Genomic DNA, 15,057 nt, shown 5'->3' on the forward strand with positions numbered 1-15,057 from the left:
GGTAGGTGGGGAAATAGAATAAGGGATGAAAATTGTAGCACTCATATGTAAATCAGAAGGAATGTCACACATACACATAAATAAATCAATTAACAAAACATTTTGTTCTCATGTAATGATATTATTCTTCTTTTTTATTATTATCTAAATTTGGGCAAACAACAAGGAGCAAGAAAACATTAGAACTTTGGACTGTTGAAAGAAGAAAACTCAGAGTGGTTTAACTAAGAGAAAGAACGAAAGAAAGAAAGAAAGATGTGTTCTTTAGGAGGCATGGTATTGACTTTTTCAAGCTTTCTGTGCTTGTTCCTGGTCTTAGTTCTCATCAAGATCCTTCACAAGCTATGGTGGACTCCAACTCGCATACAGAAGCAGATGGGTCTGCAGGGGATCCAAGGCCCTCCTTACAGACTCATCCATGGAAACAACAAAGAAATTTCCCAGATGATGAAAGAAGCCATGGCCAGGCCCAAAAGTATATCCCACGACACACTTTCTTTAGTCCAACCTCACATTCACTACTGGACCAAGATTTATGGTAAGAAATGATCTCAATTAGCTAGCTTTTTTAGTTTTTTTTGGTTGTGGCTTTTGTTCCAAGTATTAAATATTGGTTATCTTTATCAATAGGAAAGAATTATCTGCAGTGGCATGGTTCTCAAGCTCAATTGGTGATCACAGAACCTGAATTGTGCAAACAGATACTGAATAACAAAGATGGAGCTTATCCAAAAAAAGAGGTTCAAAACTTTGTAAAGAAGCTATTAGGAGATGGCCTGGTGTCAACAACCAAAGCTGAAAAATGGGAAAAATTGAGAAAGTTGGCCACTCTTTCCTTCCATGGAGAGAGCTTAAAAGTAAGTTTCTTTGCCTTTGATGGTAATTTCTTGCAAAGAGTAGTGTAGTAAATTAGGTATGGTAGTGAAGTTAAATCTGATGGGATGGTATTGTTTTACTAGAGTATGATTCCAGCAATGGTAGCTAGTACTGAGACAATGCTAGGAAGGTGGAAAAATTATGAAGGAAACGAGATTGATGTGCTTCAAGAGTTTAGGTTGTTGACTTCAGAAGTGATTTCCAGAACAGCATTTGGCAGCAGCTATATTGAAGGAAAGCATATTTTTGAGATGTTGACCAAGTTAGGCTTCATAATCTACAAAAATTATCTCGCAATCAGGGTTCCTGTCATTAGGTAACTTCATTTCAACTAAATCATTGGGGAACTGCATGGATAGCCATTCAATCACCGTTCTCTTAGTTATTGATTGATTGATTGATTAATGTGTGACATTCTTACTTCTCAATATAAATGGCATCCGAATGATCTTTGGTTGGTCAATTTCGGGATCCATTCAATTTGCTAGCATACACTATGTACCTTACTATGTTAATAAACACAGATTCATGCCTAAAAAATTCTCTGTATCTTCTTCAAAAAATCAGACTCATGCTTATGCTCTCCGTAAAATAGAAGAGATATTGATGCAAATACAAAATTTGAATTGAGCACAAATTTGCCCTATAGCCGGGAGAAACATACTGAAACAAATTTGCAATATATAGCTGGGAGAAACATACTCAATTTCATTTTCGTTGTATAGTTGGCGCATTATGCAGAGAACCGTTCTTCTTTTATTGTTTTCCCATATGAGTGAGCATTACTTCTGTTCTCATGTTTAGTCTTTCATTGAAAATTGTAGTAAGTTCTTCAAAACCAGTGATGAGATAGAATCGGAGAAACTTGAGAAAGGTATACGGGACTCTATAATAGAGATTATTAAGAAAAGAGAAGAGAAGGCAATGACCGGAGTAGAAGACAGATTTGGAAGTGATTATCTTGGATTACTTGTAAAGGCTCAACATGATGCCAATGACAGCCAGAGGATTTCGGTGGACGAAGTAGTTGATGATTGCAAGACGTTTTACATGTCCGGACAAGAAACTACTACTACTTTGCTTTCTTGGACTGTGTTGCTTCTGGCAATCCATACAGATTGGCAAGAGGAAGCAAGAAAGGAGGTCATACAATTATTTGGCAAAGAAACTCCACATCCCGATGGCATTTCCAAACTGAGAACAGTAAGAAAGTCAAGAACACAATGAATTCCTCTTGTAAGTGGCAGAAATATATTCTCAATTCAAATTTTAAATCCTGATTTGTTATCTCTGTTTCATTTTCATGCAGATTAGTATGATCATTAATGAGTCTCTAAGGTTATATCCTCCACCTGTTTCAATTATAAGGAAAGTTGAAAAGGAAGTTAGACTGGGAAAGCTCACTCTTCCTCCTAATCTTGACTTGGTTATCTCAACCATAGCAATTCACCATGATCCTGAAATCTGGGGACAGGATGTGCATCTTTTCAAACCAGAGAGATTCTTGGAAGGGGTTGCTAAAGCAACTAACAATAACATAGGTGCATTCATACCATTTGGATTGGGACCTCGAACTTGTGTGGGCTTGAACTTTGGCTCCACTGAAGCAAAAATTGCTCTGTCAATGATTCTACAACGCTACTCCTTCACTCTTTCCCCTGGTTATGTTCACTTTCCCTTGCATTATCTTACAGTTCGGCCGCAGCTTGGAGTTCAGGTAATGCTACACACACTTTGAACTGCGAACACGATGATGTATGGATTGCGCCATGATTCTTCTTGGTGTTGGTGTATCAAGTACCTGGACATTGATGCCTTTGGATATACTGCTAGCTTATAAACAGTGCAAGTGATACACTGATTGATTGTCATGAATTTTTATTAAAATAAATAACCAACATCAGCACAAATGTGTTAGTCCATAGTGCATTAGACCCTTTGCTGCCGTCCATTTTGTAATCAAAACTGCTGTTTCTTTTTGGTCATAGCCCCATTTAACAAAATGTAGACAGATTGCGGTGCACTGATTTGATTATGGGAATTTATAGAATCATGTATTGGTTAATAGAAACATCGGGACCTCCAGAATATTGACTGTTCGTTCATTGAGCTCGACTTTTCAATTACCTCGGTATGGTTGAACCATCGATAAATAGTATAGCCGCGCGGCTATACTGGGGGTTTTTGTAAATTTCTATACTGGGGTTTTTGTAAATTTCTTTCATAAGTAGAATAGCCGTGCGGATATACAGCTTAAATACATTATATAAAGGGTATAGCCGGCTATACGGGTGAACTTTTTTTAAAATAAATAGTATAGCCGAACGGCTATACTGTTAAATATAATATATTTCACTAGTATAGCCTGGCGGCGATACTGGGGATTTTCTTAAATTTTTTTTAAATAAATAGTATAGCCGGCTATACTGGGTTTTTATTAATTTTTTAATAAATAGTATAACCGCACGGCTATACAGGTAAATATATAATATTTCTAGCGTATAGCCGCCGGGCTATACTGGGGATTTTTTAACAGATAGTATAGCCGCGCGGCTATACAGGAGTCCTTTTTTTTTCCCCTTCATTTCGTTAATCGATATGAGTAGTTTAGAGCATTATCCATTTCTATTAGGCCATTACCCTAGTCTCTATTGTCCCCTTTTGATATTTTACTTTTCCAAAGTTATTATCCGTATAAATAATTTAGCATTTTGCCGTTTAATAATCGTATTATAAGTGTACGTACATATTTTTCAGCAATACTTCCTTTTTCGTACACAAATCAAACGTACAATACACATACATATGTATTTTTCATGTTTAATAAACGTGTTATTACAAAATTGTCAATAATACACACAAAATTCACGTATTATATACATAATTTTTACATATTATTGAATAAAAATAATATATATTAAAATATTATATAGTGGCTGAACTTTATGATCATTCATATGCTTCCTTTTACTCTTTGAGCTCACAAACCAAGTGAGTTTTGACAGAAGGTAAAATGAGTAAGACATTCTTCTCTAGTGCTTGGGAGTAAGGTAAATTAGCCTAAGGAAAAAGCAGAAAGAAGTTAAAAGAAAAAATTGATTAATACTCACTCTTGTAGGGTATCCAAGAAATGAAACATTAGATACGCTCAGCAGACCTAAAGAACCTGAAGCAGGAATGAAACGGTATATAACACATCAACAATGATCTCATAAAGCTTTGTAGATCCACTAGTAGCTTTCCGAGCTTTGTGTCCCTCCCATTATTCGATATTTAAAAATGTTTTCCCAAGTATGCTTTGGGTTGCCACGGTAAGTGCACCCACTTCCGTCACTCGGAGCCCTTGGTCGATGAGGTGGTGTAGTCTTGTTTGTAGGCGAGCCAACAATTGTTGCATAAGACTTCATCTGAAGCAGTACGATAGTAGAAATATGTGGTGTCTAGCCGGGCCGACTAGTCATCGAGTTGTGGCTGACTGACTGATTGGTGAACACCTTTGGCCACCAACCCTACTACAGTGGTTGCCTAATTGTCCATCATCACAGCTTGGCGAATATCCTCTCATCGAACATATGCATACACTTGCTCTACCATGGGAAACTGTTTCATCAGAAGTACGTCACTTTGGGTCTTGTCAAGTCGATCATCCAAGCCAACCAAAAATATTTAAACTTTATCTTCCTGGATAATGTCGTTGTACTTCTTAATATCAAATTCATACTCCATCATAGTCGGATGACGGAAGCTAATTTCTCTTCATAAGCTTTGGAGATCGTTGTAGTAAGCCTCAATTAAGCCACCTAATTGTCACATCCGGTGAGTTTGTCGTTTAAGGTCGTACACTTGAGAGGTATTGATGCCATCAAACTAGGTTGTGACAATCACATTTCATACTGATTTTGCCGTTAGATATCGAATAAAGGTGCTAATCAATTGAGGCTCCAAAGAATTGATTAGCCATCCTTTCACAACCACATTCTCTATTCGCCAGTAGGTGAAAGTCGGATTGATCAGAGGTGGTAGTGGGAGTACGTCGGTGAGATGTCCCAACTTGTATTTGCCGGCAACATACATCTCAACAACTTGGGACCAAATGGAGTAGTTGGAGCCATCCAACTTGATGCCAATCTAGGCAGCGAAAGCTTCATAGGTAAGGGTTGAGGTCGGGTTCTATATTTTCAAGAATTGGGCCATTTGAGTGGCTAGTTTTGCAAAGTTTAGTTGAGAAAGAGAAGCGGGGTTGGTGGTGCTACCTTCATGGGTGAGGAAAAAATCATCCTGCCCCATGGTGGCGGCTAGGGTTTAAAACAAGAGTCAGCAATCCCCAAGATCGTCGCTTTCAAGGGCGAAGCCAATTAAGACCTAGGAGGGTCATATGACCCTTATGACCCAATGGTAACACTTACAGTTTAGGCTTTTGTTTGCTCATTATTTCCAACTTGACCCTGAGAAAAGAATGCATGACCTTCTACCACGTAAGTGTTTTTATTCATGTTTAGTTTAATTAGCAACATCTTCCAATATTGTCTTAAAACCCATTAAATATTTTTGGAACAACAACCATTATAGTTTTCTTATATAAATTGAACTTATTCTAAAATATTTATGTAGAAAAACAATGGATACTTAAGATTTTAGGTTATTAATCTATTATCTCATAGTTTTATTAAGTTGTTGACCCCCCAAAGCATAATTTTTGGCTCCGCCAGTGGTTGCTTTGATATCATGCAAAAATATGAGATATCAAAGAATATTGTTTATGGGAATTTTCTGTGTATTCTTCTCCTTATAGGAGACCATATATATAGTACAATAAAACGTTGTAGGTCAATGAAAATAATAACTCCTAATTCTATTTACAGTAGGAAATCGGGAATTAAAGTAAATCAATTACTTTTGATGTAGGAATCCTTGGTGTGCAAGGAAAGTAAACTTATACCACAAGTCATGCCAACAACTAGTACAAAAAATGCCTTAGACGATGATGTCCTAAATACTCGTCTTATTTTGTCAGATGATAGTTTGTCATAAAACCATCGTCTAATAAGGTGTAAAACGTTTAGAGCATCATGTTTTTAAAATGTACATATTTAAAGGACGACAATTTTTAACAAACTGTCCTGTGTCTCATTTGCATCAAAGGCAAAATCTAATGAACACTGTTTTGATGCGGAGCTTACGTAGAATAAAATTAAAAAAACTCGTGTACACAAAAAAAAAGACTCTTTTTTTATCCGGAAAAAAAAAAAAGACTTGAAGCATTCTTTGACAAAAAAGGGGACTCATACATGTCTGATTAACTATATAGCTCAACTCACTCATTTGCCCTCAAATTCCTCTAAAAGTCTAAACGAGTCGGTTCATAAAATCCCTTTAAATTCCTCTAAAAGTTTAAACGAGTCGGTTCATAAAATCCCTTTAAAGTCGTTCACATTCCTTTTCTCAATTTCAACTCAGGAGTGTAAAAGCATATAAAGAGACTTCACCGTTCAATCAACATCTCATAAGCCTTTCCAAGTGTTTCGTACCAAGATTGAGCTACACATACATATCGAAACCAAATTCATAAACTTGAAGAGAGCAAGACTCTTTTTATTTAATTTAATTTTTTAAAAACATTTATGTGTTACGGAAAAGATAAGTTCTCGAAAAAATTCTCAAAATTTTCCATCTCAAGAATTGGCACGTGGCTTGCCACTAATTACTATGGTGCCCTATTGCAAACATGTAACTTCAGGAAATCATAGGGACAAATTTGTAATTTAGCATATCTCCTTCTTAAGCCGAAACTTGTAACCCCTATATAATGGACCCCTGCAAAGGTAGGGTTTACGATTCTTAAAAACTTCCTCCTTGCTTTGAGCCTCCAATCAATCGGAGCAGTCCTAGCCGAAAATTAGCTCTCTCTCTCTCTCTCTCTCTCTCTAGCTTTTCTTGTCCGTGTATAGATTCTCGCACATAGTTCTTCTTGGAAACCCATTCTCTGTGAAAATTGTTTCCAGGATTTTATTTGTGCGTAAATCAAAATCCTTTCTGCTTGAACCTTCTCCTTAAAACCCATGGAGATGTGTTCCAATGTTTATTGGATAACATTTTTTTTTTCTTAACCCATTTCAATATTTTGATTTTTCCCTTTCACCTGGAATGTTTTGTTGCTGCTTCGATGTTTTTTATTTTATTTTTTTAGGATTGGCCATTGATAATTTTTCTTGGGATTTTATAGCAGTAACTAAGCGCGTACAAATATTTGGATTCCAATTTTTAGCTCGGATTGAAAAAAAAAAATGATAAAAAAAAACAAAGTTTCAATCAAACTTGTCACGGCATAAAGGGGATCCAGCATTATCACTACACAATTGAATCTAAGATTAGGTGTATCATAGATCACATAAGACGTTCAAAACCTAAGTGTTCTTGCAACTTTATTATGTTAGAATACAACTTAATTTTTCTTTCGCGTATTTTGCATCAGCCTGGGTATTGCTAGAACTCTTTTATTGTAAGGGTTTTTTGTTCGAAATGGTCTTTTTTCTTTGGTGTCAAATTGGTCATTCGTATTCTTTTTCGTTAGATTGAATCATGTGGATGATACACATTCCAATTTTTTGGGATAAATTGGACATTTTACCCCAATATGGTGACTTTTCACCCCAAAGTCTAATTACTTTATCACTATTTTAGTACAAATTAACGATTTTAACACTAAAATTGATGGTAATATTAACGTAGTTTGACGATGGGATCAATTTGACACAAAAGAGAGTTGGAAGATCATAAGAGTCTAAAAATTAATTGAAGGAAACTTGGGTATAAGTTCATGGACTATTTCGGATAAAAACCCTTATTTTAAATTTTAGACACATCAATTGTGTTTATATTGTTTTAGCTTAATTATTTATTTGCCATTTGAAACTCAGTTCTAGTCTCACTTGGCCCCATGAAATTCAATTTGTGTCATTTTAACCCTTGAAACCCCATGAAATTCAATTTGCCTCATTTCAATTTGTGACTTCCATTTCATCAGGAAGCGTGTGCAGCGCAGAGATTTCTTGGTTAAGTATATACCAACTGAAGAGCAAGTCGCTGATGTCTTGACTAAGGGTCTTCATAGTCCTACCAATCTCAGATTAGGTCCCTACTCTGAGATTGAGGGGGGATGTTTAGCTAATGATTAGGATTAGTGTGCCACGTGTTTGTAATTAGTTATGTTAACACGTGAAGATTGTTAGAGGTTGTTAACTCAGATGCTTAACCATTAAGCAAAGCCTATGTGTAAAGGCTCTAGTGTAAGTGTATAAGTGGTAATGAGAAAAACATATTTGATTCCCACCATTCTGAATTCTCAAAGCTCTCTCTCTTTCTTAGTTACAGATTTCCTTTTTCTTCTATTTTCCTGAACACTTAGCAAAAACCACTTTGTTGCTTAATTTTTGTACTTTGTTTTAAGAATAAGTAACGATTGGGGATTTCTACCAAAACAGAGTTTGTAAGCCTTACTCCGGGTCGATTATCAATGTCGGCGTTCCCAAACCCATCCCATGAGCCCAATAATGCTGAAGTACTCTGGAAGTTCACGAGTTTCGGGTTCAGCCTACTATCCCCCAACGACCAGCAAGACAAGATTGAACAAATCTCCAAAAAACCTGCTGCTGGAGTTGCTGATGTCGAAAGACTTGAAGGGGAAACAGAGGAAGATTTGAGAAGGAAAAAATTCGCTGAGCTGCTTAATAAAGCTCCGGACTATACACAAGTTGTTTTATTCAAGGAGTTTAGACGCAAATTCTTCTTTGAAAGACGCTTGTGTGAGGCGATTCTTCTGTTCAGGCAACTGGATTCCAATGAGCAACAAGAAACGATTGAAAAAATGCTTGATCAATTCATGAGGTGGAGAAGAGAAGAAGTCAAAGATGTCATACTGGAGAGACTCTCTGAGGAATGCGAGGAGGATTTTAGGCTCAGAAGATTTATAAAGCTTTGTAGCACATCTCACCTCCTTTTGGATAATTTCATAAGGGATGAAGCTAAGGACTGGGATCTAGAAAGTCTACATATGCAGAAGTCTGGTAAAGAAGAGATAGAAGAAATCAAGCAGTTCCGCTATGCTGAATTTTACTTGGGGTTGTCAATTATTTGGTTCAAAGCACGATGGGCCAGTGATCCAAAATGCCTCATTCATTTAATCATTAGTAAAGTTGGAGAAGGTGATCATATCATTGAGAAACTTGTCAATGAGACTGAGGAGGATTTCCTGCTCAGGAGATTTACAGAGTCGTTTAAACAACTTCAATTCAGTTCCCAGGAGGATGTTTTAAAGTGTATTCAAAATATCTTATTTTATGATCGAGATAATTTATGTCTGCCGCAAGCAAGTTGGGTGACAGAGGAGTCTCTGTTTTCTCTTGGATTCATGAAGGTGAAATCTCCAAATCTAAGAGTATCAGGAGGAGCAGCAGCCACTCAAGGAGGAGGGCAGGGAGCAATTACACAAGGAGGCCAGGGGACAAGCCAACAGTAGATGATTTGCAGCCATGCACTTAGCAAAGAAGCGGTCTTCAAATAACACAATTCGGAAGATGTGGTCAATTCATACATGGAGATGGAGCAGCACTACTCTTCTTTATGAGTTTGCCCTGTCTCGCCAGCGTGTGCGTTTTATTCGTATGCAATACAGCATTACTCTTCTTGCTTTTTTGGTTTTTGGTTTTTGGTTTTTTTTTTAAAGGTACTCTTCTTGTTTGTTATGAGACGAGATACAAAAGGCCTCCCTCCCTTCTGTTATTCTCGTATCATAGTCTCTGATTTATGAATAAATGTCTATTATGTGTGTTTCCTAATTTCCAAAGGGATATGATGTCCTCTATCTTTTTGTATGCAATTAAAGCTCATAGCTTAGTCACCATGAGTGGCAGTCTAAGGTCGAAATTGGATAAGCTAGCTATTGAAGAAACTTATGTCCACAGTCCACAACATGCAGAACAATTACCTGCAGATTTCATTTGATGATTTTATAAGTTCTTCTAAATATAGGTGTAGACTTACTCTTGTTCCATATATAATGCTATTCCAATACAATCTATTTTAAAGATGGTCATCTCCATAGTTTTTCATGCTAAATAAAGTCCAATACAATCTTATGTTACTACTTGAAGCTTTCACTTTCTGAAATATGTAATTAGTTTGATGCTGCCACCATATATATATATATATATATATATATATATATATATGTATCCCTTGAACCCTTGATGGAAGCAAGGAGATAACAACAATTTACATTTTGATTGAGCTACTGCAGTACATCGAATGACCAACCAGGGCTGCACATCTGATAATGATGTTGAGAATGAGGTAAAATACGAATTATATTATATAATTGATAATGATGTTTAATATCCTACTCTACATGATTGTAAAATATATATTTTGTTTTATTTGTGTTAGGGATCTTACACTGAAGAAGTTGAAAGCATCGCTTTGTGCGATTGAGATGTGTGATGACTACCTCTATAATGATGAACATGTAATTTTAATATGTATTAATTTTTTTATATAGTCTAGATTTTTAGTTAATAACAATTGAATTGATACATATGTTTGCGCTTATAGTGTTTTTTTTCTCATTCAACAAAGTATTTTTTTTATTGATTTTTCTTCAGCAATGGGGTGGGTAGGGGAACCCATTCCCCAATGAAGGCAGGGATGGGGAATCCCCACTTAGAATATTGCGGGTACGAATGAGGGGATGAGGGAAAAAAGCTTAATGGTTATGGGGATGGGAATGACATACCCACCCCCAATTCGACCCATTGCCATCCCTATTTCCATATGCTCCAACAAGACATGTTAATTTTGCTTAGGTTGCACAAGAGGACCCACTTATTGACTTTTAATAATGCCTATGTGAAAATATAATAATAATAAGAGTTTTTCTATTTAAACTCCGCACTTCTCTTTGTTCACCCCATATTCTAAGTTCACCCCAACTTCTAATTCAAAATTTCACAATTTCTAAGAAAACCCCACTATCTTCCCGAACTACCCCTAAATACACACCCAAAAAAAATAAAAATAAAAAATAAAAAAACTCATCAACCTCACACTCAACACCTCACTATCTTGCCTCTCACCACTCTAAGTTCACACAACATCACATTACTTAAGAGAGATAAAAAAACACTTTTTTCAAATGTGCCTGGACCCCCTGTGCGTATCCAACACCTGTCAAGTGCCGGACACACTTAACCAAATTGATTCTTTTAAGGTTTGACTTCTACCGAAAAATAGGCAGAGTCTCCCTTGTAAATTGTTAATTTCCCAATAATTTACACATGTACAAAATGCAATTCTTATATCCACAAGCGTTCAGCGTGCACAATGTTAGAGCACACACAATCCAATAACAAATCTGTGTGACCTCAAGCCTTATAGAAATCCAAGGGCAATATCAGAGCCTACTAATTAATTTAATTTACAAAAATAGTAAGGTTACAGTAAGATATCCTACATAATGGAAGTGGATGAGTGGTGGGTGATGAATGACTGGTGGTGGTGCTCCGGTACTCGATTACTACATGGGGACGCAAAACATTAAAAGGGTGAGTGGACAAAAGAAAGTTTTGCAAAATATAATATCAACATACTAACCTCACTGTTAAAACCATTTGAAAATTCATTTAATCAATGTTCTATATTCGTACAAAAATCAAGCATGCATATTTATACTCATATAACCGTTCATACATTCAATCAATTCATCAAAACCGTTTGAAAGCATTGAAAAATAATAATTCCTTTCCACCCAAGTGTACCCTTCATAAATTCGTTAATTCCACAATTTTTCCATTTCTTTCTCACGTTATACCGTCAATTCCAAGTGTCGCTTAAGTGACACCTCCTCGCATAACTTAGAAACACAAAGTTAACCCGAACCACATTCCTCGCAGAACTCTGGAGACACTTGGTCAACCTAAGCCGCATTCCTCACTCCTCACGGTCCGGGTATTCCTAGGCCCACCGACAGTTGCAATGGTCTGAAAAGACCCAAGATTAAATATACGATTAAATTTTTATATTGGTCAACCCGGTCCCCCCCCATGGGGTTCAGGACTTCCGATTAATAATCCAAAAGTTCCTATAGGTTCATAAAAATCCTATTAACATATCGTATAAGTTTCGTCAAGATCCAATGGTTCGAATATATCGAACCCGAATTATGCCTAATATGCGTAAATTCGTTTGACGGTCCAATGATAACCAAATTCGAATATGAGCATATCGTCGTGCTCGGTGTGAAAACCAGAGAATGGTTTCTCTTACTTTCATTCCTTTTTACGGGTTACATAAATAGCTATTAAAGTAATAGCTGTACAATAGAATAGTTTACAAAAAGAAATAATATTACAGCAGTCTTCATGATGATGTCTTCTCCTTTTATATCTGGCAGCATCTTCTTTTGTTGCTTCCATCATCATGTTTTCTTCATGGCAGACTAACCACGTGTCAACACTCCCCCTCAAGTTGGTGCATAGATGTTTCGAATGCCCAACTTGTCGAGGCATGAATGAAAACTTCTACTAGATACAGCTTTTGTCAAGATGTCGGCCAATTGATCTTCAGTTTTAACAAATGGAAAGTCAACAATTCCAGCATCCAGCTTCTCCTTAATAAAGTGTCTATCCACTTCAACGTGTTTAGTACGATCGTGTTGAACTGGATTGTGGGCAATGCTAATGGCAGCTTTGTTATCACAATATAAATTCATAGCCTTCTTGGATTTGCAACCCAAGTCTCTCAACAATTTTCGCAACCACATGAGTTCACACACACCATGAGACATGCCTCTGTATTCGGCTTCAGCGCTTGACCTAGATACCACCTTTTGTTTCTTGCTACGCCATGTATGGAAGGTGAATTAGAGACATACCACATCTGATTATGGAAGGTGACGGGGATTGGAAAACGAGGAGAATTAGAAGCATCTATAGACTCATTTGAGTCATCTAGATTATCCCTAGCTGAAATATCATGGTTATCAACATTATCAGTATGTATGGAAGGTGACGGGGATTGTGGAATTACCTCAGAATGATCTTCATGCAAAGCAGCATGTTGATTTGGAACATGGTCAGGAAGTGGAGGATCTGTTACTACCTCATTTGTCTTCCTTCTTTGGTACACTTGCAACTCTTTTTCATGTGTATCAGCAGTATTAGGTGATGGTACATATCCAATATCAGGGAAATGCTCTTCCTCTCCATCATTTGTATCAGCAGTATTAGGTGATGGTACATATCCAATATCAGGGAACTGCTCTTCCTCTCCATTATTCTCCCCCTGAAGAGGAGTGACCGAAAAATAGGCCTCTTCTTCACAGAATGTAACATCCATAGAAATAAAAAAATTTCCTGATGGGGGATAGTAACACTTGTACCCCTTTTGTGAGACAGAATAACTGACAAACACACATTTGAGGGCACGAGGATCTAGTTTGTCTCGACTGTGTTGGTGAACATGAACATAGCTAACACATCCAAACACTTTAGGTTGAATATGAAGAACTGAAGGAATAGAATGATACTGAGAAAGGGTTTGAATAGGTGTTTGGTACTGGAGAACCCGAGATGGTACACGATTTATAAGGTACACGGCTGTCAAAATGGCATTGCCCCAAAAACGTTTTGGAACATGCATAGCAAAGCATAAAGAACGAGCCACTTCTAAAAGATGACGATTTTTACGTTCTGCTATACCGTTCTGTTGAGGAGTATATGGACTGGAAGTTTGGTGTATGATGCCATTTTGCTCAAAAAAGGTTCTAAGTTCAGAATTCAAATACTCACCCCCATTGTCAGATCGGACTACTTGTACTGGTACATGAAACTGTGTTTGAATCATGTGATGAAAAATAGGAAAAATGGACGAGACATCACTTTTATTTTTCAACAGATAAACCCAAGAGACACGAGTACAATCATCAATGAAGGAGACAAAGTACTTAGCACCAGTGTAAGTAGGAACATGAAATGGACCCCACACATCGGAGTGAATAAGAGAGAATGGAACATGACTTTTATTGGAGCTTACAGGGAATGAAGCACGATGACTTTTTGCAAAAATACAGGTTTCGCAATGGAAGTCAGACACATGAACTTTAGCAAATAAAGAAGGAAATAGAAGTTGTAAATATTGAAAGGATGGGTGACCCAACCTTTTGTGCCACAACCAAATTTCTGCGTTAGCTTTTTTTGTACTAACTTGATAACCACTTCTTACTTGAGGATCAGGCAGTTTTGAGTCCAAGTAGTACAATCCTCCGCTTTCCTTACCATGACCAATATGCTCCTTTGTCTGAAGATCCTGAAATAAACAAGAGGTAGGAGAAAAAATAGCCAAACAATTGAGATTTTTAGTAATTTGACTAATAGAAAGCAAATTGTGGGAGAGAGTAGGGACATGTAAAACAGAGGACAACGACAATGATGGAGTTAGAGAAACAGATCCTGCTCCTAAAATCGGAGTGGAAAAACCGTTAGCAACCTTAACAGTTTTTGTATGTGGATGACTTTGGGAAACAAACCAAGCAGTATTATTAGTCATATGATCGGAAGCTCCTGAATCAATGATCCAGAGTTTATCGCTAGCATTAAAGGTTCCCTTTTCTTGTTTGTCCACCCACCAATCTGGATATCCAACCAATTCGAAACAAGTTTCCCGGGTGTGTTTTTTCTTCCCACAGTGGGTACATTGGCGTGTGTCAGGCTCCTTTTGTCCCGGCCAAGGATGACCACTTCTAGGTATAGGGCGATGTAAAGTGGTTGTCATAGCTGACCCGTCAACATGTGAGCCAGCTAACATGGTTGCTTGCCTATTAGCTTCAGAGCACACCTGTGCATATGCAGCTTGCAGATACTGATTTTTCAGACTTCGTCAAGATAGTGAGATGGCGATGAGTCTGAGAGTTCTGGGGTTTAAAGCTGCTGTTGGAGATAAGGGATAAAGTCGGTTAAACAGATATTGATTTGAAGGGTAGAGCTGCTGAAACTGTCAGCAGTATAGAGAAAGAAGAAAAGAAGAGAAAAAAAAAATTCACAGAGATCTTGACGCTCTGATACCATGTGAAAACCAGAGAATGGTTTCTCTTACTTTCATTCCTTTTTACGGGTTACATAAATAGCTATTAAA

General features: G+C 37.1%; 3 protein-coding genes across 3 annotated transcripts; 2 read left to right on the forward strand and 1 right to left on the reverse strand.

The window, feature by feature from the left end:
* Positions 1–204: 204 nt before the first annotated feature.
* LOC110762174 (cytochrome P450 CYP749A22-like) lies at positions 205–2,938 on the forward strand. The gene is made up of 5 exons (XM_021964777.2): positions 205–538; positions 631–857; positions 960–1,192; positions 1,701–2,079; positions 2,186–2,938. The coding sequence occupies exons 1-5, from the start codon at positions 256–258 to the stop codon at positions 2,612–2,614; spliced, it is 1,551 nt and encodes a 516-aa protein (XP_021820469.2). The 5' UTR covers positions 205–255; the 3' UTR covers positions 2,615–2,938.
* A 3,780-nt stretch (positions 2,939–6,718) lies between these two features.
* On the forward strand, positions 6,719–9,718 carry LOC148291121 (uncharacterized). The gene has a single exon (XM_088245201.1). The coding sequence runs from the start codon at positions 8,390–8,392 to the stop codon at positions 9,389–9,391; it is 1,002 nt and encodes a 333-aa protein (XP_088101327.1). The 5' UTR covers positions 6,719–8,389; the 3' UTR covers positions 9,392–9,718.
* Positions 9,719–12,388: 2,670 nt separating this feature from the next.
* Positions 12,389–14,730, reverse strand: LOC148291122 (uncharacterized). Its single transcript, XM_088245361.1, has 4 exons — positions 14,329–14,730; positions 14,149–14,232; positions 12,800–13,755; positions 12,389–12,764 (listed from the first exon to the last, which is right to left on the reverse strand). The coding sequence occupies exons 1-4, from the start codon at positions 14,728–14,730 to the stop codon at positions 12,389–12,391; spliced, it is 1,818 nt and encodes a 605-aa protein (XP_088101487.1).
* Between the last annotated feature and the right edge of the window lie 327 nt (positions 14,731–15,057).

This window comes from Prunus avium, chromosome 8, assembly GCF_965620075.1.
Source record: "Prunus avium chromosome 8, drPruAviu1.hap1.1, whole genome shotgun sequence".
NCBI classification, from domain to species: Eukaryota; Viridiplantae; Streptophyta; class Magnoliopsida; order Rosales; family Rosaceae; genus Prunus; species Prunus avium.

Excerpts from the sequence above, each read along its gene's own strand:
- LOC110762174 (XM_021964777.2), top strand. The coding sequence starts at position 256 with ATGTGTTCTTTAGGAGGCATGGTATTGACTTTTTCAAGCTTTCTGTGC. Across the intron at positions 1,193-1,700 it reads ATCAGGGTTCCTGTCATTAG|TAAGTTCTTCAAAACCAGTG; the intron begins GTAACTTCATTT and ends TGAAAATTGTAG. Across the intron at positions 2,080-2,185 it reads GCATTTCCAAACTGAGAACA|ATTAGTATGATCATTAATGA; the intron begins GTAAGAAAGTCA and ends ATTTTCATGCAG.
- LOC148291121 (XM_088245201.1), top strand. The coding sequence starts at position 8,390 with ATGTCGGCGTTCCCAAACCCATCCCATGAGCCCAATAATGCTGAAGTA.
- LOC148291122 (XM_088245361.1), bottom strand. The coding sequence starts at position 14,730 with ATGTTAGCTGGCTCACATGTTGACGGGTCAGCTATGACAACCACTTTA. Across the intron at positions 14,233-14,328 it reads CGTTGTCCTCTGTTTTACAT|GATCTTCAGACAAAGGAGCA; the intron begins GTCCCTACTCTC and ends TGTTTATTTCAG. Across the intron at positions 12,765-12,799 it reads ACCTTCCATAATCAGATGTG|CAAGAAACAAAAGGTGGTAT; the intron begins GTATGTCTCTAA and ends TACATGGCGTAG.